The sequence below is a fragment of the Anoplophora glabripennis genome, unplaced genomic scaffold (genome assembly GCF_000390285.2).
Source record: "Anoplophora glabripennis isolate ALB-LARVAE unplaced genomic scaffold, Agla_2.0 scaffold7, whole genome shotgun sequence".
NCBI classification, from domain to species: domain Eukaryota; kingdom Metazoa; phylum Arthropoda; class Insecta; order Coleoptera; family Cerambycidae; genus Anoplophora; species Anoplophora glabripennis.
In genome coordinates this window covers 694,444-719,783 of record NW_019419456.1, presented here as the reverse complement: position 1 = coordinate 719,783, position 25,340 = coordinate 694,444, and the positions used below count along the sequence as shown (strand labels likewise).

The 25,340-nt window shown below is 35.4% G+C and overlaps 1 protein-coding gene across 1 annotated transcript in view; it reads right to left on the bottom strand.

Annotated features, from left to right (window-relative positions):
- Positions 1 to 9,939: 9,939 nt before the first annotated feature.
- Positions 9,940 to 25,340, bottom strand: part of LOC108910639 (synaptotagmin-7) — a 49,567-nt gene continuing 34,166 nt past the window's right edge. Inside the window, exons 5-7 of the mRNA XM_023456887.1 lie at positions 18,445 to 18,613; positions 17,201 to 17,413; positions 9,940 to 12,526 (exon numbers count right to left, since the gene is read on the bottom strand). Of these exons, the coding sequence (XP_023312655.1) occupies positions 12,426 to 12,526; positions 17,201 to 17,413; positions 18,445 to 18,613 (483 nt within the window). The 3' untranslated portion in view covers positions 9,940 to 12,425. The remainder of the gene's footprint in view (positions 12,527 to 17,200; positions 17,414 to 18,444; positions 18,614 to 25,340) is intronic.

Genomic DNA, 25,340 nt, shown 5'->3' with positions numbered 1-25,340 from the left:
CCATTAAATTTTGTTTTTAATTCACTCAAAATTTTCCACAATATATTAGTCATACTTTTTTTTTGGAGGATACTAAAAGATCAATAATAAGTACAAAAATAGGAATTTATTTTATGTTCATTTATTATGAAAAAGTCGTTTCAGGTGTGTAGATTCTAAATGTGAATGTAACCTTAAATATTTAATCACATTTGGAGTTTGAAGGAACGTTACACGTTTTGCATAATAAAATGAGTGATGCGAAGATGGTTAGGCCACAGCCTCCCTGAATTATTAGAAAAACGACAGAAAGTTACATTTACATGCCAATACATGCCATGATTTCGTTAACCTTTCTCTCAAGTGACGTCATCACATGCTCGTAGGCATTCCTTGTTAGAAAACCTTAGAGCACAAAGTTTAAATTATAGAGAGCGGTAATTTGATTACAGTATACGATGTAGAATTTGTTCCCTACACGAACATACTAATAGCGCCGCACAATGGGGGGGGACTCATCCCTACAAGTCTCCCCAATGTCCCAATGTATGACGCTGTTGTTAAAGGGGTAAGGGGATTAGTATTATGCTAATAGTGACTGTTATGAAAATTTAGTATTTCGTCTCCTATTAATAGACCAGGCAATAAAGAACGATTTTCCCCAAAATATCTAGATTTTCGCGGCCCGGTCCGATTTTAATGCGGTTTTTTGTATTTTTTTCAGAAAGACCGTCGGAAAAAAGTCCCGCCTTTTTTATTATCCGGAAGTGGCGGAAATGCATCGCGGGTGCATAAAGTGCATCTAGAAGTGCATCGCATCCNAGACCGTCGGAAAAAAGTCCCGCCTTTTTTATTATCCGGAAGTGGCGGAAATGCATCGCGGGTGTATAAAGTGCATCTAGAAGTGCATCGCATCCGAGAAACTTGCCAAAGTGCACAAAATACCGCAAAAATTGGTACACGGGGGTTTTGGGGGGCGCAGAATTCGATTATGCATATATCCAGTCCACCCGACCCCCCGGGGGGCGACTTTCGGCCGCCTGGGGGGCGCGGGGGACACGTGGATTGCAAGGTTCTCCGAATGACTGGAAAAATAAATCTCGGGGGTTTTCTCGGGTGCTGATTCCGAATTCGAGGGTGAAAAATATCCCCTGGGCTCGTGGAGGTAGGGGGGGGGTATGAAATCTAAAGTTCTCGAAATGACTGAAAAAATGAATCTCGGGGGTTTTTGCCGGTGCTGATTCCGAATTTGACCCTGCCAAATGCGTCCGATGACTATTTCTGATTATTTTGGAGAAGGGCGTTAATCTTCTAAGAAGGATTATATTCATCCTTCATTAATGGAAAATCATGGGGCGAAACTCAATTTAAAAAGTTCGGTTGGTAAAAGAAAGGATAAGCCTGATTATTTTTTTAAATATATTCATTGTTCTAAAGTATAAAAGTATATTTATTGTTTTAAAATATATATTGTCTTTAAATATATTCAATGCATATTCCTTCTGTATTAATTGTCACACGGGCTCATTTATCAAATAACTATAATAAACAACTATAAATACCAATCAAAATTATCTTCCTCATCTTCCTCTTCCTTGTTCTCTTCCTCGTTCTCTTCCTCCTCCTCCTCCTTCTCCTCCTCCTCCCCCTCCTCCTCCCCCTTCTCCTCTTCCTCCTCTTCCTCGAGCTCTTCGGCGTTTTCACTTCACTTACTGCGTATACAATATACATGTATGCGCGCGTCCTCGCTTCATCTGTCTCTTCCACTTTTCTGGGATCCCTCCTCAAAAATTCCACTGTTATATATAGGTACCGCCAGACAGCTGCGCGCATCCGTATACCTGAGATTCGAGAGCGTATACCTACAGCGGGAATTTCGAAAAGCAGCATCTCAGAATATTATCGAATTTCGTGCTCTTCTCATTTTTCCCCCGGAGCCTGATTGTCCTATAATTTATATAATCCTATAATCCGTTATAATTTTCTATCCACAAAATACTCATTATTCCATGTTACCAGTTCATGAATATTATAACCCCCCTCCCCCCATCGCCCTCTCCACGAGCACAGGGGAAATTTTTCACCCTCAGATTCGGAATCAGCACCCGCGAAAACCCCCGAAATACATTTTCCCAGTCATTTCGAGAACTTTAGATTTCATACCCCCCCACCTCCACGAGCACAGGGGATATTTTTCACCCTCGAATTCGGAATCAGCACCCGCGAAAACCCCCGAGATCCATTTTTCCAGTCATTTCGAGAACTTTAGATTTCATAACCCCCCCCACTTCCACGAGCACAGGGGATATTTTTCACCCTTGAATTCGGAATCAGCACCTGCGAAAACCCCCGAGATCCATTTTTCCAGTCATTCGGAGAACCTTACAATCCACGTGCCCCCCGCGCCCCCCAGGCGGCCGGAAGTCGCTCACCGGGGGGTCGGGTACCAATTTTTGCGGTATTTCGTGCACTTTGGCAAGTTTCTCGGATGCGATGCACTTCTAGATGCACTTTATGCACCCACGATGCATTTCCGCCACTTCCGGATAATAAAAAAGGCGGGACTTTTTTCCGACGGTCTTTCTGAACAAAATGCAAAAAACCGCATTAAAATCGGACCGGGCCGCGAAAATCTAGATATTTTTCTCTTTATTGCCTGGTCTATAAGCAGCAATCGTTGTGAAGAGTAGTTTACACAATATTTTACACGCGGCTGAAAATCATAACACACGCCACACAAATATGAAACACTCATTTCATGTGCAATATCGCAAGTACTGCGACTCGGGTTTTCCTCTGCCAAGTATATAATGTCGTCTTCCCTATTTAAGACGTATTGCAATCTTTCTCGTATTAGAAAACAGTTGATCAGTTGATTAAGTGGGCAATGCAGAGTCGGCCTAAGTTTCGCGTAATAATTCTTGATTAATTTTCTGAAATCATGACACTTAAACTGTGAAGAAAGCATGGTAATTGTTTACTCTCACATTCTATTAACTCCCCCTCCCCCCAAAGAAATGCACTTATATCAGAAAAAATTTTCAAAAATGAAAATTTAGATAAAAATGACTGAAATCTATAATAGTATTGGTTTTTCTCAACGTTCCATACGTTTTCATATCCAACACACTGACGTGACGCACTATGTCACGCCGTACGCAGCCTACAGCGTATACGTCACCAACTACTTACGGTTAAATCTTATAGTGTCGCATGATGGTTCTTGCACGTAGAGAAATATGAAACGTCGAATTTCAGACGTCCTGTATACTCATCTTTCTTCTTTCAGGACATCCCTTATTGCTAGTTTTTCCAAGGAGCAACGTTCGAAGATGTATGTTCCTAGCACCCAGGTGTTATATTTGATCGCCTGGGGCTAGGAGTATATTTTTGTCGTTGCTCTCATCAACGCAGAAACGTCTCCTATAAGTAGCCGAATTGTTGTATTTAAATAAAAAAAGTAGAACAATGTGTCATTAATGACTCCGCTTGGCTTGTGTTTTAATCCTAATATTTTATAGAAATGTAGAAAAACGTGTGTAAAATGTAATAAATTTGTCTCTAAAGTTTAAATTTTAAGGCAGCAAACTGTAGTACAAATTTACAGCAACAGATGGCGCCACCACGATTTTCGGGGTATCTCACCGACACATGATGAACAGGAAGTTGTCTTAAGTAAGGTACCCACAAGGGTGGGGAAGGGTTGGTATCTACCGCGCGTCTCCGTACCCAACTAGATTAATGGGAGATAGTTCCATCACAGTTTTAATCACTAATATTTTATAGAAATGTAGAAAAACTTGTGTGAAATGTAATGAATTTCTCCGTAAAGTTTAAATTTGAAAATCTCAAAATGTAGTATAAATTTATAGCAACAGATGGCGCCACCACGATTTTCGGAGTATCTCACCGACACAGGATGAACAGGAAGTTGTCTTAAGTAAGATACCCACAAGGGTGAGGAAGGGTTGGGATCTACCGCGCGTTTCGACTACCCAACTAGATTAATGGGAGACGGTTCCATCCCAGATCTCACAAGAATCATGACATGACTGAGATTGAGTGTCTATATTTCTGTTTGGTTTGTTAGTTTAGATGACAGATATTACTTTTATGTTGGTTGAACAAAATATGAAACATACCCTCCTAATAGCAAAGGAGTTACTGAAGGATAAAATTCTAAATCGTGGGTCCTATGGTTTCAGGTTCAACTAGTACCGACGAGATATATGTGGCGCCACCTGTCGGATAATCGAAAACTAATAACTATTACTGAGAACGAGTGATTTTCTGTGTTTGGGTGTCTGGTTTTGATGACTGATATGGAAAATCAGTAACAAGATTGTTACTTTTAATCCTAATATTTTATAGAAATGTAGAAAAACGTGTGCAAAATGTAATGAATTTGTCCGTAAAGTTTAAATTTCAAAGCAGCAAAATGTAGTCCAAATTTACAGCAACAGATGGCGCCACCACGATTTTTGGAGTATCTCACCGACACAAGATGAACACGAAGTTGTCTTAAGTAAGGTACCCACAAAGGTGAGGAAGGGTTGGGATCTACCGCACGTCTCGACTACCCAACTAGATTAATGGGACACAGTTCCATCCCAGGTCTCACAAGAATCATGACATGACTGAGATAGAGTGTCTATATTTCTGTTTGGTTTGTTAGTATAGACGACAGAAATTACTTTATGTTGGTTGAATAGAATATGAAACATACCCTCTAATAGCAAAGGAGTTACTGAAGGATAAAATTCTAAATCGTGGGTCCTATGGTTTCAGGTTCAACTAGTACCGACGAGATATATGTGGCGCCACCTGTCGGATAATCGAAAACTAATAACTATTACTGAGAACGAGTGATTTTCTGTGTTTGGGTGTCTGGTTTTGATGACTGATATGGAAAATCAGTAACAAGATTGTTACTTTTAATCCTAATATTTTATAGAAATGTAGAAAAACGTGTGCAAAATGTAATGAATTTGTCCGTAAAGTTTAAATTTCAAAGCAGCAAAATGTAGTCCAAATTTACAGCAACAGATGGCGCCACCACGATTTTTGGAGTATCTCACCGACACAAGATGAACACGAAGTTGTCTTAAGTAAGGTACCCACAAAGGTGAGGAAGGGTTGGGATCTACCGCACGTCTCGACTACCCAACTAGATTAATGGGACACAGTTCCATCCCAGGTCTCACAAGAATCATGACATGACTGAGATCGAGTGTCTATATTTCTGTTTGGTTTGTTAGTATAGACGACAGAAATTACTTTATGTTGGTTGAATAGAATATGAAACATACCCTCTAATAGCAAAGGAGTTACTGAAGGATAAAATTCTAAATCGTGGGTCCTATGGTTTCAGGTTCAACTAGTACCGACGAGATATATGTGGCGCCACCTGTCGGATAATCGAAAACTAATAACTATTACTGAGAACGAGTGATTTTCTGTGTTTGTGTGTCTGGTTTTGATGACTGATATGGATAAAGAGTGACAAGATTGTTTATTTTACATTGGTTTAAAATAAAAGAAATCACACCCCCCTCATAGCAAAGAAGTCACTTAAGAAAACTTTTTTAAATCGCAAGTCCTAAAGGTGCATGATAAACTAGTATTCTATATTTAACACAATTTGAGGAATCGTCTTGATTTCATTTATTCACAGCGCATACTTTTTACAGTTTCCTGTAATCATTGACGACATCAGTTGGACCGCTCTCTAATAGATGGCAGCACTCGTGTGTAACCTGCAGCTTGCAGTTCTCACTTTCTGCTTCGTCTTGGGGTCGGGAGGAGGTGAACGGATAAAGGAGACATAATTTATTAAATTAAATACGTTTATTTTCACTAATTAATACTTCTACAATATTGAGGTTACTATCATCTAACATATATTTACATACATTTAAATTATTCTTGTATTAACATTCAATGATGTTTACACTTAACATATATCTTTAAAATTACATTAGCAACATGTTTCATATAAAATATAAATCAAACTTAATATACAAATATGATCCTTATTTTTTTGGCTCAAATCAGCTAGTCAGGATAGCTAGGTCGGCCTTGGGGCGAAACACACACGACGAAAATTCGAGGGTTAAGAGAAATTTGAAAAAAAAAATATTTTTTAAAAAACGCCATCAGACGACGGTGTTGTGTTTCTGAAAAATATACGCCAATGAAGGGAATTGTCTTTATTTTAATAAACTTTCATGTTCCTCCCTTTTATTTTTCGACTGTGTGATTTACCCCGTATGGACATAGCCTTTCGAGGCAGCTTACCGCCATTTTGTAACAACGCAGTTCCCTGTCAATATCTAGCGTAAAATGGCGGCCGCGACTTCCAAGACCGCCCCGCTACCTATGACCTAACCTAACTTTACCATTAAAAGGGGCGCTTTATAAATCCTACGCTTTTCCCATCAAAAATACACCAAACTACGGATAACGGGCTTTTAACTAGACAACTAAACTTAACACGTCCTGCAGCTTGTATAAATTTTGCACACAAAAATAAAATCCTCACCCAAACGAACCCTCAAAAGACTTAGGTACTCGCAAATAACGATACGTTTAAATTCAGGCACTACAGTTATGTTTCTTCCTTATCTTTAGAACTAGGTTTTCTAAACCTCCTCGTCTGGTAGGTTACTTTTCGGAAAAATCTCAAATTTGACAAGTCGAACCACGAATCTGTCAAAAAAACAAGTTGTCACTTTTTGTTGCAAACTTGTTCCTATTTTTGATGACTTGTTTGGAAAGCTCCGTATTCTTCCGAAAACTAACCAAAAACCACCCTTTTATTAAAATCTGAGAAAGTTATAGTACAACAGATATTATTAAAACACCAAATCTTATATTGGCCTCACATTAACAGTATCAACGTTTAACTAATGAGATTTTTCTCAAAATCGTAGCGTCGACGTTCCTAGACGGCCAAAAAAAATGCCAGCGCTTCCCTCTACCGTCGAAATAAGGAAATGTGGTAAAACCAAAAAGGTACAATACATTTTTTTAAAGACGGGTACCAAAAACCAGTTCCTCTTAAGAAGCCAACAAGTTATCAAAATCCCCTTAAGACCCATACGATTTTTTTTTCGTGGATATGTTTCTCTTACGTTCTGAGCCTTAGAAACTGGACGTCGAGCAACGTTAACAATGTACAGCGTGATCGCGAAATTGAGAATTCGTAATTTTTCAAATATTTGGCGATCTAGTTGCATCAAATAAAAAATACAGAATATAACGAAAAAATACAATTTAATGATCACTCAATATCCTTATACAGGGTGTTTTTAATAGGTCCCTACTTCTTTTTTAGGTCGAAATTTCGGTTCTCAGTTTCGCGACTACCCGTTAGAATATGGGATCTACTCTCCGATATGAAGTTACAAGTATACCGAACCTATCGCTATTTTACAAAAAGCACACATAAAAATCTTTGCAAAAACACGTAGATCACAATCCCTTTTCTCCTTAGTGGTAAGTGTGCAATTTTTTCCTTTGCTCACCGCGACGCGTGCGTCCCTCTTTGACCCGCTCGAAAAATTAACTATACAGACAAGGAAAGCGTGTCCCTCGTACAACTTGTAGATATTTTAGACTACAATTATTCAAATAAATAGGTACTAAAATTATTTGTGTGGCCGGTCCCCCAGCTCAAGTACTGTATGTAATTAAAATAAAAAGGAATGGCAATTATGTTGGGAATGCTTAAAATTTCGGTTATTTGGAGAACTGTTTATTCCAAATGCATTTTTTTAAATTACGTTTAACAAGCAACAGGATGATGAGAATAAGTATTTCATTATTTCGGTGAATTATTTAAAAAATTATTGAAGACCATTAAATTTATTTTGGTTAAGGTAACTCTTTTTTGTAGAAAAAAAAAATAGTAACATGTTTTTATAAATAACCTTGTGTATAAAATAAAAAACAACAAAAAAAAATGAAATTTAGTATTATCGGTGGCTAGCATTTGAGGCTTTGTCGTTTCGATGGAAATGTTCCTTTTTTTAAGATACAGGGTGAACAAAAAAAGTACCTGATTATAACCTAATAATTATTATTAAACAAATTTGTTAAGCTAATTTTAAAAGAATTTTAATGAATGCAAATTAATCCTCTACTTTTCTTTGCCATTTTATTAACAAAAAATATTTTAGACCCCCTTATATATAAAATAAGAACTTTAAAAAACTGAAATTTAATATTTAATAATTCATTAGAGGCAATAATTTGAGATTTTATCATTTTGATGGAAATGTTATACATATTTGTTTAAACTACAGGGTGAGCAAAAAAATAATCGTAAAATTTAATTTTGTTTGCTTATTTATTTTAAAAGAATTTTGATAAATGCAAAATATTTTGACCCATCTTGTATATAAAGGAAAGAAGAACTTTAAAAAACTGAAATGTTCCTTTTTTGTAAGATATAGGGTGAACAAAAAAAAATGCCTTAAATAACTTAAAATAAAATAATTAAATTTTGTTGGGCTAATTTTAAAAGAATTTTAATAAATGCAAAATAATCTTCTACTTTTCTTTGTAGGAAAAAAAAATTAATGAAAAATTGTTTTGAATCATCCTGTAATAAACTTTAAAAAACTGAAATTTAATATTTATTAATTGATGGCCGGCTATAAGTTGAGATTTTATCTCTTTGATGAGAATGTTTCCTTTTTAAGATACAGGGTGAGCAAAAAGTAAAGTAATTAAATTAAATTAAATATGTGAAGCTACTTTTTGAAGAATTTTAATAAATTCCAAATAATTTCGTCCTTAATTTTGTTTAAAAAATGCAATAGTCATTTTAATAAAACAATATTTTGCTCCACCTTGTACATGAAGTAATGAACTTAAAACAAAAAACTAAAATTGATTTTAATTGATTGACTATTATTTAAGATTTTATCGTTTCGATAGAAATATTTACTATACAGGGTGAACAAAAAAAGTGCGTCAAACAACCGTAAAAATAATTACATTTTTTTTAAAGCTAATTCTAAAAGAATTTTCATAAATGCAAAATAATGTTCTACTTCTTTCTGTAGAAAAAATATTATATTTTTTTTGATAAAACAATATTTTGATCCACCTTGTATATAAAGTAAAGAACTTTAAAGAACTGAAATTTAATAGCTATTAGTAGATCAGCGGCTCTTATTCAAGATGTTATCGTTTTGATGGAAATATATTTTTTAAGATACAGGGTGAGCAAAAAAGTGCCTCAAATAACCGTAAAAATAAACAAATTTATTTTTTTTTAAGACAAGTTTAAAATAATTTTTACAAATGCAAAATAATTCTGTAGAAAAAATATTACGGATTTTTTTTTGATAAAACAATATTTTGATTCACCCTGTACATAAAGCAAAGAAGAACTTCATGAAAACAGAAATTTAATATTTTTTATTAGTTGATCAGCGACCATCATTTGAGATTTTATCGTTTCCATGGAAACGTTAATTTTCCGAGATACAGGGTGAGCAAAAAAAGTGCCTCAAAAAGCCACGAAAATATTTAAATTTAATTCTGTTCGGCTAATTTTAAAAGAATTTTAATAAAAGCAAAGTAATCTTCCAATTTTGGTTATAGAAAAAACATAATAGAATATTTTAATAAAAAATTATTGTGACCCACCCGGTATATAAGTTAAAGAAGAACGAAAAAGAAATTGAAATTTAATATTTATTAATTGATCAACGGCTATCATTTGAAATTTTATCGTTTCGATGGAAACGTTCATTTTCCGAGATACAGGGTAAGCAAAAAAAGTGCCTCAAAAGCCGCGAAAATAATTAAATTTAATTCTGTTCAACTAATTTTAAAAGAATTTTAATAAAGCAAAATAATCTTCTACTTTTCGTCGTAGAAAAAATATAACAGAATATTTTAATAAAAAATTATTGTGATCCACCCTGTACATAAAGTAAAGAAGAACGAAAAATAAATTGAAATTCAATATTTATTAATTGATCAATGGCTATAATTTGAGATTTTATTGTTTTGATGGAACTGTTCCTTTTTTAAGATACAGGGTGAACAAAAAAAGTGCTTCAAATAACCGTAAAAAAAATCAAAAATTTTGCTCATCTTCCTTGTTCGTGCGCAATTGCCAATACTTTTTTATAATCCTGTAGTTGAACGGGGGGGCCGTTTCTTTTTTTTTTTGTTTGTTAATATGTAATAATGTATTATTTTCACCTTAAGCCTAGTCTAATAATATTCACATATATAATAACAATATTTTAACATTACTAAGGTATCACAAAAAATACTTCTCATTTATAGAGATATTTTCGCAGTTCTTTTTTGAAAATTTTATGGTACTTAGACATTTTTTTTGTATATATAATATTATTTATATAAATCCTTAATTAAACATTTTTTGTGCTCGAAAATACCGATAAACAAAGATATATAGCAACACGATTTGATCCTTTACTAGTTTTAAGAAAATACTTCACTTTATAATTGAAAAATAGATTCTTAAATTAGAAAATATATATGTTATGTATTCACTTTTTTTTAGTTAACATATCGGTAAGATAGAATTCAAAGGAAAACTCAACTACGGGGCGCCTGAAAAAAGGTTTCTGTATGGCAAATTACACACTTAAACACCATGTTTTACTAAATTTGTGACCTTGAAAATAAAGATCTCTGGGTATGTCGAACTATTCCCAGTTATAAGTGTGAATGTCTTGAATAAACAAATTTTTCACAAGAAAATTATAGTTTAAGGCTATGTTAAGGCCAGCGACCTTAAGGACCATCTTTGCGCTGAGAACAGATTTAAAGATGCAGGTGTCAAGAGTAACGAAAAAAAACATTAAAGGTTTATAAATCAAGAAGTTAACGAGAGTGTATAAAGGCTATAGGACTATAAGCAGCACACCAAGTAAGCCTTGAATTAAGGTCACACATATTTAATATATTCTGAAGGCCTTTGATTGGAAAAATAAAGTGGCAAAGGTCAGATTGTAGACCCAAGGCCTTAGAACCATTTTAAAGATGATAAGATGAAATTAGCCTTTATATCCGTGAAGGTCTCTATATTAAGAACAGATTCAAGGATGCAAATGTCAAGATTAAAGAAAAAACACAGATTTTTTAAAAGTTTTTAAATGTTAAAGGCTGGAATAAAGGCCAGCAAGCTAACCAGGCTTGGCTATCAAAGGCTACCACATTTTCAAGAAGGTCGAAAAGTTTAAGGTCTAATATCAGATTGGAGATATATTCGATAATTTTGGTGGGCCTTAAAAAAACTTCAATGTAAAGGACGAAGATGTTCATAAAAGGGCATTTTTATATTGAGAGTCGATGCAAGGTTATAGGTATCAAGATCAACGAAGGAAAAGGGGGGGAACGAAGGAGGTGTTTTTGAATGTTAAAAGACTAGAAAATGATAATCAGAGTATAACTAAAGGCTGTCAGACTTACAAGAAGTACATCAGGTAAATCTGGAATTAAGGCCAGAAAAATTGAAAGTCTCAGATTAAGCCTGACACAAATTCGATATATCTTGGAAATAAAGTGAGAAAACTGTCAGATTCAAGGTTTTAGAACAAGGACGAAGATGACCTTTTCATTGAAACGCTAAGATGGAAGAAAAATAAAGGCTTTTTAAAGGCTCTTGAACATTAAGAGGTTGAAATAAAGGTAGTGAAACTAACCAGAGTCAGCTTAAAGGCTACCAGATTCATAAGAGGCACATCAAGTAAGTTTTAAATTAAGGTCAGTTAAGGTCGGAAAAATTGAAGCTTATATCTTGAAGGCTTCTCAGTGGAAAAATAATGTAGCAAAGGTCAGGATGCGAGACCGAAGTCTTTAAACAACCTTAATGCCAAGAAAGGTTTTGACTACAATTTTCAAGGTCACAGATTAATTGCAAGATCATTTAAAGGCTTTTTGAGGGCCGAAGTGATTTAATTTAAGATTGTGGAACGCAGGGTTTAAAATTGAGACAAATATAAAAGTCAATGGTGGAAACGTTGCTGTGGTGTTTAAATGCATAATTTTGTTGAGTTTTTGTGCGATATTTTCCTAATCAGTTTGAAAGGGAATATTAAAGATTTACTTTATTATAAGCATAGAAAATTGGGAAGCAAACAGCAGCAGTTCTCAGAAAAGTGGAAAATTTTTAGGAAGGTCGGATCCGTCTCCGTTCGCGACATCCGAAATAGAAAAGTTTTTGTGGGCTTAGAACAGACCCTTGTGGGACCCTATTTCGATTGTGCGGACCGGAGACGGACCTGGGCCAAAGCAAATTATTGTCGTTATTTTTTTAAATTTTCAGAAGGATTTTTCGATGATAAATCATACGGTTAGTTACAAAGACGAGAAAACAGTTGAAGGTGTTGTTGTAGTCAAAAGTGCTTTCGAAAAAGACATTACCAGTGTGTGCTACCTCCCCACCTTCTATTCTATTCGGGCTTCAGCCTGTGCCACTGCACTATGGTCTGCCTCGGTTTCGTTATCATGTCCTGCCAGTGCTTGGTCTCAGACGCCCCTGATCCGTTCTTACCTGAAAAATAAAAAAAATTATATGATGAACAAAGGTGGACACTTCTCTGAAGGTTAGGAGAAGTCTAAGTAAAAAAAGAACGAGATATTTGCGTCGTCGATTGAACCCAATGCGTCGTTGGTTTAACTTCAGCGACAAGACGCTACTATTGGCTGTTGTTGGCGCTGCCTCAGCAACATAAGATGACACGAAAGAATTGAGTGATTGTGAGGTTAGGATTGCGATCTGTCAGAATTTACAAGAAACGCAATGGACAACCTGCGTATATTTCCCAGAAATCTCTTAGACGTTAATTAATAATTGATTATTAAAATTTGGCGGGTAAAATAAACGTTTTAAACGAGTGTTTGCTGCCGCACTAATTCGTGACGTCATTTCGTGCGATTTATAATCGAGAAGATGAATGACAGGAATAGGACGACCCAATAGCATGAGCATAGTAAGTAACAATTTTAAAACAGCCGATTCCACTTTGCTTCGAGGCTTTTCTGCGTGCGCGTTTCTTTAGATAAGGTTCCGTCTCGTCAGCATGAGAATTGTAGACTATAAGGTTGAGAAGCAGGCTGTGTTCTCATTCGCACTGAATGACGTCACAATGTGTTCCTGCTCATGCGATAAATTTTTAATTTTTAGATTATCTCAAATATCTATAATTAACATGTAGCATTAAAAAAATAATTTCTAAGGTGGGCGCCGCCCCAGAGCCCCCCACAAATTGAGCCGTCACTGTGTAAAATTCAATTAAGAAGTTTGTGGAAATATTCTTTTCAAATTTGAATAAAGTGGGCGCTTGTGTATCGAGCGCGGCTGTGAACGATAACCCTCGATGGAACCGGGAGAGAGAGGCTAGCCTAGTCGACAGCAAGGAACAAGTAACGAGATGAAAGGACAGTTAGTCCAAGAGAATTAAGCTCAAAACCTTCGAGATATGGCTGTTGTTTGAGCTAGATTAGATATTAGTAAAAAATCGGTCGAAAATAATATACAGGGTGGGCCACCAGTAACGCCTCGGTCGCTAGTGACCAAACGGCAAATGTTACAGAAACCTGTTTAGGTGGGTATGTGTAGGTTGATTACGGCTACATTTTAAAAATATTTTGAAATATACAGGGTGTCCAGGAAAAGCGTACCATATCAAAGTTATGTTTTTTTAAATGGAACACCCTGTATTTTACTGCATTTTTGAAAGCACCGTAAAAAAATAGGTGAACTTTATTAAAGGTTCTGCATACCTAGGACTTACAGTTTGTGAGATATTTCAATTTTAGTGAAAATGCAGGCATAGCGTAGAAATTTAATATTAGCAATAAAAAAATAATTTTAAGGAAGCAGCTTTGGAGGGTCTATTTTAGATCCTTGAAGTTATAAATTGTTATATTTGTCGTCACTTAGTATTATACAGGGTGTTCAAAAAACTGCTGAATACTTCTCTCAACTTTAAACAGCAATAACTTGGTTATTTTAAATGGAACACCCAGTATATTTTTACTTTGGGAGTTGGGAAATTTAAAACTCTTTCAAACTGTGTATAGGTTCCCTATACCTATCTCTAACGGTATTGGAGATATTTGTGCCGTTTCGTTTTTTATCGATTTTTTTTTTGTAAGATGTATCCACGTGTCTTTATCGAGGTCTTTACTGAATTGGTTTGAGTTCTTCTTGATGACGTCTCTTTAAATATAAGGAGAAAAATGTGAATGCAATTAGATGGCGCACCTGCACATTTTTCATATTCAGTGAGGAATTATATAAATCGATAAATAAGTAATAAATGAGTAGGTAAGAATGGTCCATGTCAGTGGCTACCACAGGTGTCCAAACCTCTCGTAATAGACTTCTTTGTTTCGGGCTGTATAAATATATATCTTGTACACAGTGTTCCACCTACTACTTGCGATGATATGAAGAAAAGGATTAGATATATCACCCCAAATAACTATTCTAAGGAATGTGAGAATATCATTTGAAGATAGAATAAGATGCTGTATTCAAGAGAAAGGTTATCAATTCGAACATCTATTAAAATTTTTCTTTGTTTCTTCTAAAAGTAAAATTTTCTTTAATAAATATTTTTCTTGTTCATAAATAATTCAGTTACTTACTACAAACATATTTATACAAAATTAATAACTTTTTATAATCATTCTGCTTATAAAATAATATTTTTTATTAGAAAACTTTTTTGAATATTTTCATGATAATGATAAAAGGAACTTTTACTTTTAGAAAAAACAAAGAAAAATTTTAATTGATGTTCGAATTGATAACCATTCTCCTGAATACAGCATCTTATTCTATCTTCAAATGATATTCTCACGCAAATGCATCTCTAATCCTTCCCTCCAATATCATCGCAAGTAATAGGTGGAACATTGTATACAAGATTTTTTATATAGCTCGCAACAAAGAAGTCCATTACGGTGAGGTCTGGACACCTACGTGGCCACTGACATGCACCATTCCTACTTATCCATTTATTACTAAATTTTCGATTTAAATAATTTCTCACTGAATATGAAAAATTTGCAGGTGCGCCATCTAATTGCATCCTCATTTTTCTCAATATATTTAAAGAGACGTCATCAAGAAGAACCCAAACCAATTCAGTAAAGACCTCGATAAAGACACGTGGATACATCATAAAAAAAAAATCGATAAAAAACGAAACGGCACAAATATCTCCAATACCGTTAGAGATAGGTATAGGGAACCTATACACAGTTTGAAAGAGTTTTAAATTTCCCAACTCCCAAAGTAAAAATATACTGGGTGTTCCATTTAAAATAACCAAGTTATTGCTGTTTAAAGTTGAGAGAAGTATTCAGCAGTTTTTTGAACACCCTGTATAATACTAAGTGACGACAAATATAACAATTTATAACTTCAAGGATCTAAAATAGACCCTCCAAAGCTGCTTCCTTAAAATTATTTTTTTATTGCTAATATTAAATTTCTACGCTATGCCTGCATTTTCACTAAAATTGAAATATCTCACAAACTGTAAGTCCTAGGTATGCAGAACCTTTAATAAAGTTCACCTATTTTTTTACGGTGCTTTCAAAAATGCAGTAAAATACAGGGTGTTCCATTAAAAAAAACATAACTTTGATATGGTACGCTTTTCCTGGACAACCTGTATATTTCAAAATATTTTTAAAATGTAGCCGTAATCAACCTACACATGCCCACCTATACAGGTTTCTCTAACATTTGCCGTTTGGTCACTAGCGACCGAGGCGTTACTGGTGGCCCACCCTGTATACAATTAAAATATAAGTTTGCGCAAAAGAAAAAAAAGTGTGCTATTTGCAGGAAAAATTAAAAACTGCAAAAATACTCAAAAACGAATAACGAACAATTTCATCAGTGGTATTTTTTTCTGTAAACTGCATATTTATAAACTTGTATTGGAAAATGTAAGAAAAAACACGTAATTTTTGAGTATTTTTGCAGTTTATAATTTTTCCTGCAAATAGCACAACTTTTTTCGTGACGCAAACTTATATTTTCATTGTACATATATATTTTCAACCGATTTTTAGCAATATCTAAACTATGTCAAGCCATAGCCATGCCAATATGTAATTCTCCTGGACTAAATCGCTAAAAATAGATTCTGAGAGAAATTGATCTACATATCGTAACTTGTATTACTGAGAATTCTCAATATATCTTGTGAGTTTAGGAGGACTGATATTTCTTTTGAATTCAATTTCGTAATTTATAAGTAAATATTTGCTTTATAACCTTGAGTGCTTAGATATTATTATATGAATGACAACGCCCATTGAAGTTGGGACAGGAAGGCTAGCCTAGTCGACGGCAAGGAGCAGGGGACGAGGTGAAAGGTTTGTCCAAAGCAGACGGTAGTCATTCTGAGAGAAAGTGATCTGCACATTTTACATATCGTGACCTATAATACTGGGAACTCTAAATATGTACATATATGTATATCTCGTGAGTTTACAAGGACTGATATATTCCTTTCGAATTCAATTTCGTAATCTATAAGCAAATGCTTGCTGTTTAATCAATCTTGAGTGCTTAGATGTTATTATATGAACAACAACGCATATTGGAGTTGGGTAAGGGAGGCTAGCCTAGTCGACAGCAAGGAGCGGGAGACAATGTGAAAGGTTCGTCCATGACGGTAATTATAATTTTTTAGAGAAAACGATCTGCAGATTTTATTTGACAGATATTGAGAGCTTTGGATATATAATCTTGTGAGTTTACGGGGACTGATCAGTGGCGCCCTAAATCTAAAGGAGAGATTCATTCATTCTATCCATTTTAAGTATTTGTTAAATTAAAGGTAAGGGATTCTATAGAAAAATTCATTCTGTACTTTATTCCAAATTGACCAAATCCAGTCAGCGGCAAAAGACGGTTTTCCGTTACATGTTACACGGAATACAAACTTTTTCGTCGCACCACTCGAAATCCTCCAACAGCAGTAAATAATCCCTCGACATAATAAGCCCCCTACAACCCTGTCCGTTCACTCTGACCCCAAGGCAAAGACCTAGAACTGAAATTTACTCCGCCAAATCCGATAAGCCTATCAGGTAACCCCGCCCGGAACGCAGAGGGCGTTGGTCGGTGGCTTAAGAACCTAGGGATGCCGATCGCACTCTGATGCGCCCGCCGGGAATGTAAAGGGATCTCTCTTACCGGCCAGGAGGATCCTCCCAATGAGCTCGTTCCTGCCGATGTTGTCGAAGTCCATGACCATGACGTCGAGCGAGCACTCCCTGATCTTCTCCCAGGGCACGTTGAAGGAGAAGGTGTCGTTGAAGACGGGGTTCAGGGTGCACTTGAAGATGGCCGTCTTGCGCTTCTCTATGCGCTTGTCGCCGAACTGAAGCCACACCTTCACATAGGGATCTGAAAACAACAAAATGGAGTCTCAGAAAGAAAACGGGTTTGTGGAACAACAACAAAATTCATCGTGATCCAAAATGCTGAGAATGAACAATGAATAAGTTTCCTGGCATTTAGTGATAAGAATAATTAATCTTTTAATTTATAGCTTAGCGTAGGATGTTTTCAACTGTTTGTTTAATCTGGAAGAGGAAAGAGAGAAGAAAAGAAAACGCAATATTTTATAGAATTAAAAGTCAAGCGATGATCACGTCTGTAATTTGAACTTTTATTAACATTTGGCACTTTAATGTAAGTTAAGGAGAGCTGGGGTTCCAGAACTGATCCTTGTGGCATTCCAAATTCAAATCCAACTAGAAACGGACCTTTTTACGTACAGAGATAAAGGAAACGGTACATAAAAATTCACAGGGCTTGCAAGTTACCAGCGATCGCAACCCACATCCTTCCAACGATTTATCCCACATGTCGAACTGTTTCCTGCCACAATGCGAATTATCATCCAACCATATGCACATGAATCAGACGAATTTGACGGCTACACGTCCGTGTATTATGCGGAGATATTATCGTACCGAGTAATGTCCTGGACATCCTCTACTGGACGTTGTCGGTATTAGCTGGGGTTATTGCAACGAATATAGAGTGGATATCTTTACTACACCAAGTATTTCATTAAGAAAATTATATTGAAGAGCAGTATAAATAAGGTGAAGACCAAGAAATAAACTTCAAAGATTCCTTACAAGTTAAAGACCTATTGAAATTGGTAGCGACAGCATACGTCACTCTATACTTCTTTTAATAATTAATACAAGACTCGAATAAACAATATATTCCAGAATTAAAGAAGAACTGATGATCACATCTGCAATTTAAACTGTTTCAGACGGTTGACAAGACATTCATGTAAGTTAACGGAAGTTGTGGCCCCAGAACTGATCCTTGAGGCATTCCAAATACAAATCCGACTAAAAATAAACTTTTTCACGTACTGAGAAGGAAAGGGTGCAGAAACATTTCGAAAAACTCACCTGATTTGCCGTTGATGTCTTTGGCCTTGAGGTTTCTGGCTTTGAGCAAGGTTAGCGTTAGGATGCTGTTGCTGGGGTGGTAGCAGAGGGAGGTTAGGAGTTCTCCGCACTTGTCCTTCGCCGGCGGCTTCAGGGCCTTCCAGAATGAGGGTTTCTCGCTCAGGTCCACCTAGAGATAAAGAAAATCTGTTCGATAATAGTTACAGTACACATAAAAAAATTGTACATTCCTAAATATTTTCTGAATAAATGAAAATAATGGGACGAAATTTTGTGTGGACGGTATATTGATAAAATTCCGTTCAAAGTGTAAAATCTAGGCCCCTTGTTAAATCAGTGGCGTAGATATGATGTTAATTATTCTTATGACACACCACTGGAGAAGAATGTTTATACAATAAAATATTAATTTGGATGAGGAAATAACTTCTTCATTTTTGGCACGTTTTTATGACACCCTGTATAATTCTAAATTTATCTAAACGCATTATTTTACAAATTGTCAACTTGTATCAAAATGGAACCTATGCAAAAAAATCATTTCAATTTCAAATAAAAAATATTACAAAAAAAATTCTAGTGGAATGCCATAATTTTTGAGGTAAATACAGGGTGATTCAGAAATTATCCAAAAAAAAATTGGATATACAGGGGACTTACAAATACAATTTTGTAAAGAAAAAATCAAAAAGGGCAGTTCGAAAATGATTTAAAAATACACCTCTGCACGGTACTGGAAACTGGTCCACTGTAAAACGTAACCTCGCACAATGCAACCGGCATGGCAGCAAAGTGTGATAAAAACGGACAAAAACTTTCGCAAGGAAAGAAATAAATAGAATTTATAGCACCTATTTTATATCAGCAAATTCAACTGCTTTTGCCGTTATCGTTATTATTAATTAAAAAAAATTAGTTTGTGATTTTAAATAATAAAATAATTTGACATACCTAATGTTACAACAACTGTTCAAAATTTTATCTATAGGCGTGTAAACTCATTTGGGTCCGTCTTACTCAGTTTCTACGAACTAACACAAATGTTGTCTTGCTTTACCATAACACAACTGCTTCATCATAATACAAAATGTTGTCTTAATTAATTAAAATGATATCCATCAACTTCGAGTTGCTATACACGCAAGCCATTTTTGACAATAACTACTAAAAAAACATGCTCTGTGACAGATAACAGGTAAACACTAACGCAACGATGGTTGTAAAATCGGATTTCAGTATTCGTTGTCGCTGAGGCCACGTGGCTCTCCACGCGTATCGAGAATGACGCTAGATACAGTTGGCCAGCTATGTAATGGTTGAATGTACTACAACTTCAATAATTTTTTTCTCGGAAACTATAAGGATTTTACAAATTTTTTTAAGATATTGACTCCATTTCTAATGCCGCATCTATTCCCAAATTTTTTTGGATAAGTTGTGAATCACTCTTTATAATGAGCATCTTTATGTCCTTGTCATTGGTTTGAACTAAGATTTAATGTTCTCACATTGAAATATAGTTATCTTCTTTTAAGAAGATAGGTATTTGAGTTATAATACCTGCTATTTAAAATTTTATAGAAAAGAGTTCAAGGACAAATGTACGAATTGAAGAAATTTCACCTATTTTAGAAGCGTAGAGGGGTAAAATGACCCCCTTCGTCCCACCGGCGGCGGCGCCTATGCTAACAGAGAAATTAAATTAAATGAAAGTAAATACACCTCACAAGTTAAATTAATGTGAAATTAACGCCCCAAACCACAGGTTGATCATATCGCCTCTTAAACAAATTGCTGCCGCGGAGGGGGGTGGGTAGTAAATAATTGATCGCGTGAGTCCTGCTCTTTTTTTCGCTCCTTTTTTACGGCCGACCTTATCGCCAGGTGCGGTGTAATTTGGTGGAACGGCGCGCTTTTATTAAAACAATAGACGCCCCGGTACACACGGGGGATGAGGGTTTATGCGTGCCGAATTCAATTTGAGTCATTGCCGCGTTCAGGGGGCGCAAACGAGGGATCGGTTGTCGGCCTTCCAGGTTCGAAAACCCCCATAAAATAATAGACCAAACCACAATTTCTACCACTTCTTAATATGATAAACTAATTTCCTGTTATTCTCTGTATATAAATTGTAATGTGCTGGTCATTTCGCATAGTATTCCGGTATGTTTAATCTAAGGACTGATTCCTCGAAATAATCCCGTTATGTCAGTTCGCAGCTGATGTGCGTCAGTGCGTGCCATAAGCGTAGAAATGCTAAACTTTTATTGTTTTCACATTTTAGTTATTCCAACAAGTGTATATCAGAAGTGTTTATCGTGTGTTAAACAGTTTTGAAAGTGTAAAAAAATGAAATTGACAATTACACAGGCTGTCTTGCGGTGACGGCACATTTCAGAGATACTGTGATTTCAATTTTGAAAATTCAGGTTAAGGCTTTCCGGGATGCTTTCTTTAAATAAAATTATGCCATTGTTGTAGCGCTTCCGGTAATACCGTAAACATATGAGACGTCACTGCTTTTTCTTAGGTGTCATTTTTTTTTCTAATTATACGATTAAAAATACAACTTTTTTCTCTCTTTACTTTTTTTGATATCTTGCTTTCATATGCACGATTTTAAGGGAAGTACAAAAACAAAAATAGAAATTCAATGTTTTAGTTATTTACTAATCAACTTTAACAATACATTTGGAGGAAAAACAATGTAACAAGGAAGAATAACTCACTAAATAATATTTTTTTTAATAATTAATATTAACAGAAACATAAGAAAAAATATTTTACAAACAATAATAATATGAAATATACTTTACATACACAGACGTTCCAACAGTTGTTGAAAATGTGCACCTTCAACTCAAATACAGGCATCTATCCTACGACACATTGATTGGCGAACCCGTTCAAATATTCCGGCTGTATGTCTAATTGTTTCACAGGATGCGACATTGCGGTTTCTTAATTCGTCTATGGTTTGCACTAAAGTCGTATAAATCAAATGTTTGAGGTCACCCCAAAGGGAAAAATCCAACGAATTTAAGTCGGGAGACCTCGGGGGCCAGGGTTGAGTGCCTCCTCGACTTATCCAGCGATTTGGGTAGATATTGTTCAAATATTCACGTGCAGCTAAACTGAAATGGGGTGGAGCACCATCGTGCATAAAATACATTTGCAACCTTAATGGCAATGGGATGTCTTCCAAAAGTACGGGCAATTCATCCTCAAGAAAACGGCGATAAACATCTCCACTAAGCCTCGGTGGTAAAAAAATGGGCCTATTACGTGGACTCCCACAACTCCGACCTATACATTAAGTCAACACTGGTGTTGATGACGGCCTTCTAATATTGCATTTGGGTTCTCGTCCGCCCATACATGATTATTATGGAAGTTCATTATGGCTTTTCTAGAAAAATTCGCTTTATCTGTGAATAGTACTTCTGCTAAAAATTGAGGATTTTCCCCAATTTTTTGTCGTATCCATCGACATAAATCTAATCTTAACGGAAAATCAGTCGGTAAAAGTAGAGAAGATTATTTTTTTAAATCCTGAAAATTGTAGAACCACTTGCATTTAAGTTTCTAGCAATCTGTCTGGTACTTGTTATTAGAGTGTCTTCAATTTCATGAAGTACCTACATCTTTCTCCAATTATAGGGTTATTGCTGTGCGGGGTTGCCCGTTTCCTGCGATAAGTTTTCGAAAACTTTCAGTTTCACTAAGACGTTGATGAAGACGGGTGAAGATAGTATGATGAGGAATTATACAATTAGAAAATTCAAATTGCACATTTCACTATTTGTATAATTCATTTTGACAAGCAGGAATTGATAACTACACAGTTCAAGTACTTATTAAAATCACATACTTAATCTATTAATTTTTCGCTCGAAAACCAAGCAAGATATCAAAAAAGTAAAGAGACAAAAAAGTTGTATTTTTTATCGCATAATTAGAACATATGACACCTAAGAAACAGCAGAGACTTCTCATATGTTTACCTACTTATTAATATCAACAGGAGTGAGTCCTCGGACGCCGCTGCAATAGATAAATCAAATTACGCCAGAAGACGTCTACCGTTTTTATAAACAAATATATCAAATTTCAAAAAAATCGGAATTAGAATTCTCCCGATATTAGTAAAAACCTTGTATATTCTCTAAATTTCAACACCCTGTATCTTCGAAACGAAGCATTTTCGGACATGGGTTTATAGGAACTTTCTTTCTTATTTTTGGTCAAGGAAACTCCCCTTGGATTTTTTCGCAATATTAATGGGACACCCTGTATATTATTGCAATATCGACAAGATAAATTAATAATAAGTCAAAAGTGTTCCAACTTTCTACCTAAAACTAATCGTTTTCGAAATAATCGACATTTTATAGAAATTTTTGAAGTTTTCAAATCCAGAACGAAGAAACATAATATAAGGAATTTTAGAAACGCTTGCATATGTCAAAACTTTTATAAAATGTCGATTGTCTCGGAACCATCTATCTTGTCGATAATGCAATAATATACATTTAAAATAAGCAGCAATGGCATTATTTTATTTAAAGAGAGCACCCTCGAAAACCCTAACGCCTAAATTTTCAAAATTGAAATCGAAGAAGTCTCTAAAATATACTAATAGACCGTCACGGTAAGACAACCTGTATAAAGTATACTGTACGTATGAAGATTCCCGGATTATATTTTAAAAATGAACTTCCAACACTGTAGAATTATTTATATGTGTTTAAGTCACGACTTACAGGAGATTGCAATGAAGATGTGGACAGTGGGATATTTGAAAAACGGGCCGCTGATAATGCGCCTCACCAATGAACTTCCAACAATGAAGAATAGTTTACATTATTTGTTTGAGTCGCGACGAACAGGAGATTTCCATGAGGATATTAATAGTCAACGAATAGAAAATTTTCCGACATGGAGAAACGGAGATATTACAGAATTGAATCGAAATCACAATATTAAGCGTTAAATCATTAATAATAATTGCACAAAAGGAATTAAATGCGTGAAATATGTAATGGATGAAACGACTAAAGCTTGCGGTGTTACACTTGATGCCACTAGACGGAAATTGATAGTAAAAAAGTAATATTACCTACATGTCATTTATGATTGGAGACTAACTAAACCACTGCTAGTGACGTCATTCACCGATGACGCGTCAGATGTGAGGTTTCATATTACCGGTAATTTTGTTCAGCTTGTAGCTATGAATTTCCACTTTTTAACCCCCTTCCCCCTAGTCCCCGTCGAATAACTAGCGCGTTTCGCCGCAAAGCGAGCGCAAGTCTGACGGACCATTCGAGATGTAAGCCGTTTAATAATTCAAACAAACCGGCCGAACTCCCTCGCGAGCGTTACGTAGCGCTGCCGCAACAAATGGCCGCCAAACATCAACGCGGCCGGGAATTCCCCTTAGCGAACTTTTGTCGGTGTAATTAATTTTCTTTATATGATTAACAGGAGTCCCCGCTCGAATTAATATGCCTCTAATTAAATTCTGTACAGCTGTTGCCGCCTTTGAGTTGGAAGGGGCTTCCGTACGCGTGGCAACAACGTGGCGGTATTACAGTTAAATGCCTTACGAATCGGCGATCACAGGAAGTTATGCAACTACATAATGGTAAGAGGTCGATGATGCAACATCCCTTATTAATACGTGAGCGATGTCGTATATTATATAATAAGGGTGGTAATTAGGTTTTTACCGCACGATATTGAAGACTGCAAAACGAGCCGTAGGCGAACTTTATTAGGTTATACGCATACACTGCAAAGACCTCGTAACCGTGATGACGTATTTCGTCGGTCATTTCCGTTTCGCCGAATAACGTGGCAGTTTGTTTTTTACCCATTTTACCCATCCTGTCATATCATACCAGGTGCGAAGTCAGCTAGCAGTAGCAACTTTTCAGAGGTCGTTATCCTTCATAAGCGTTCAAAACAGGATATGATTCTGCTTAAATTTAAACTGTTCACGGTTTAATGTTGCAATAAATCGAATGCTATAAAATCCCAGTTACCACGGTATTATATACAATAAGTTATCAACAATCGTGCATTTTTTATAATGTTAAATTTTTAAAAAATTATCTATTAAAAACTTTACCCACTGCAGTCTGTTTTGTTGTCCAACATTTAATAGATGTTACATATTCTTCGTTACTACTGTAACATAAACAATACAGCGTGGTTCAAGTCGCCATATTGTTTGTATCTGTTACTGGATCTTACGCTAAATCTTGAAATTAAAAAAAAATGGAATCGAGTAAGAGAAGATTTACTGCCCCGATGGTGTATCGCAAAAAAGGCACAAGTATTCATGAAAATACTCTATTCGCTTATTTGGTTGACAAATTTAAAACCAAAAATCTTTGGCTGTGAAAGAGAACGTGAATATTGAAAAAGATTCTAGACTAATAATAACATTTTTTAAGAAGAAACCAATTGGATCTATTGCTAAAAAAATCATGAAGGATTAGTAGAAAAGGGTGGGTAAATTCTTTATCATCCAACGGCGATTTTTTTATGATGATGATTTGTTTTTTGAGAAGAATTGCAAGCAACTGTTGGTTTAAATGCTCCTGTTTTTGAGAAAATTAATTAAGAAAATTAACCATAAATGTAAGCCGACCCCTGCATCTTGTGCACGTGCGTTGTGTGTTGCAGTATTTTTTTTCAATTTAAGATGTTTTAGTCCGCTATCACACTTTTCAAGGAATTCTTATTTCAGAAACACCCTGTATATAAAGATTAGTGAACGAAAATTATTAATTCAATAATAGTAATATAGTATAGTAATAAGTGATTTGCTGTGCACATGTCAGGGAATACTGCACTGTCAATTTTTTGTTAGCTTTTTAAAGAGTGAA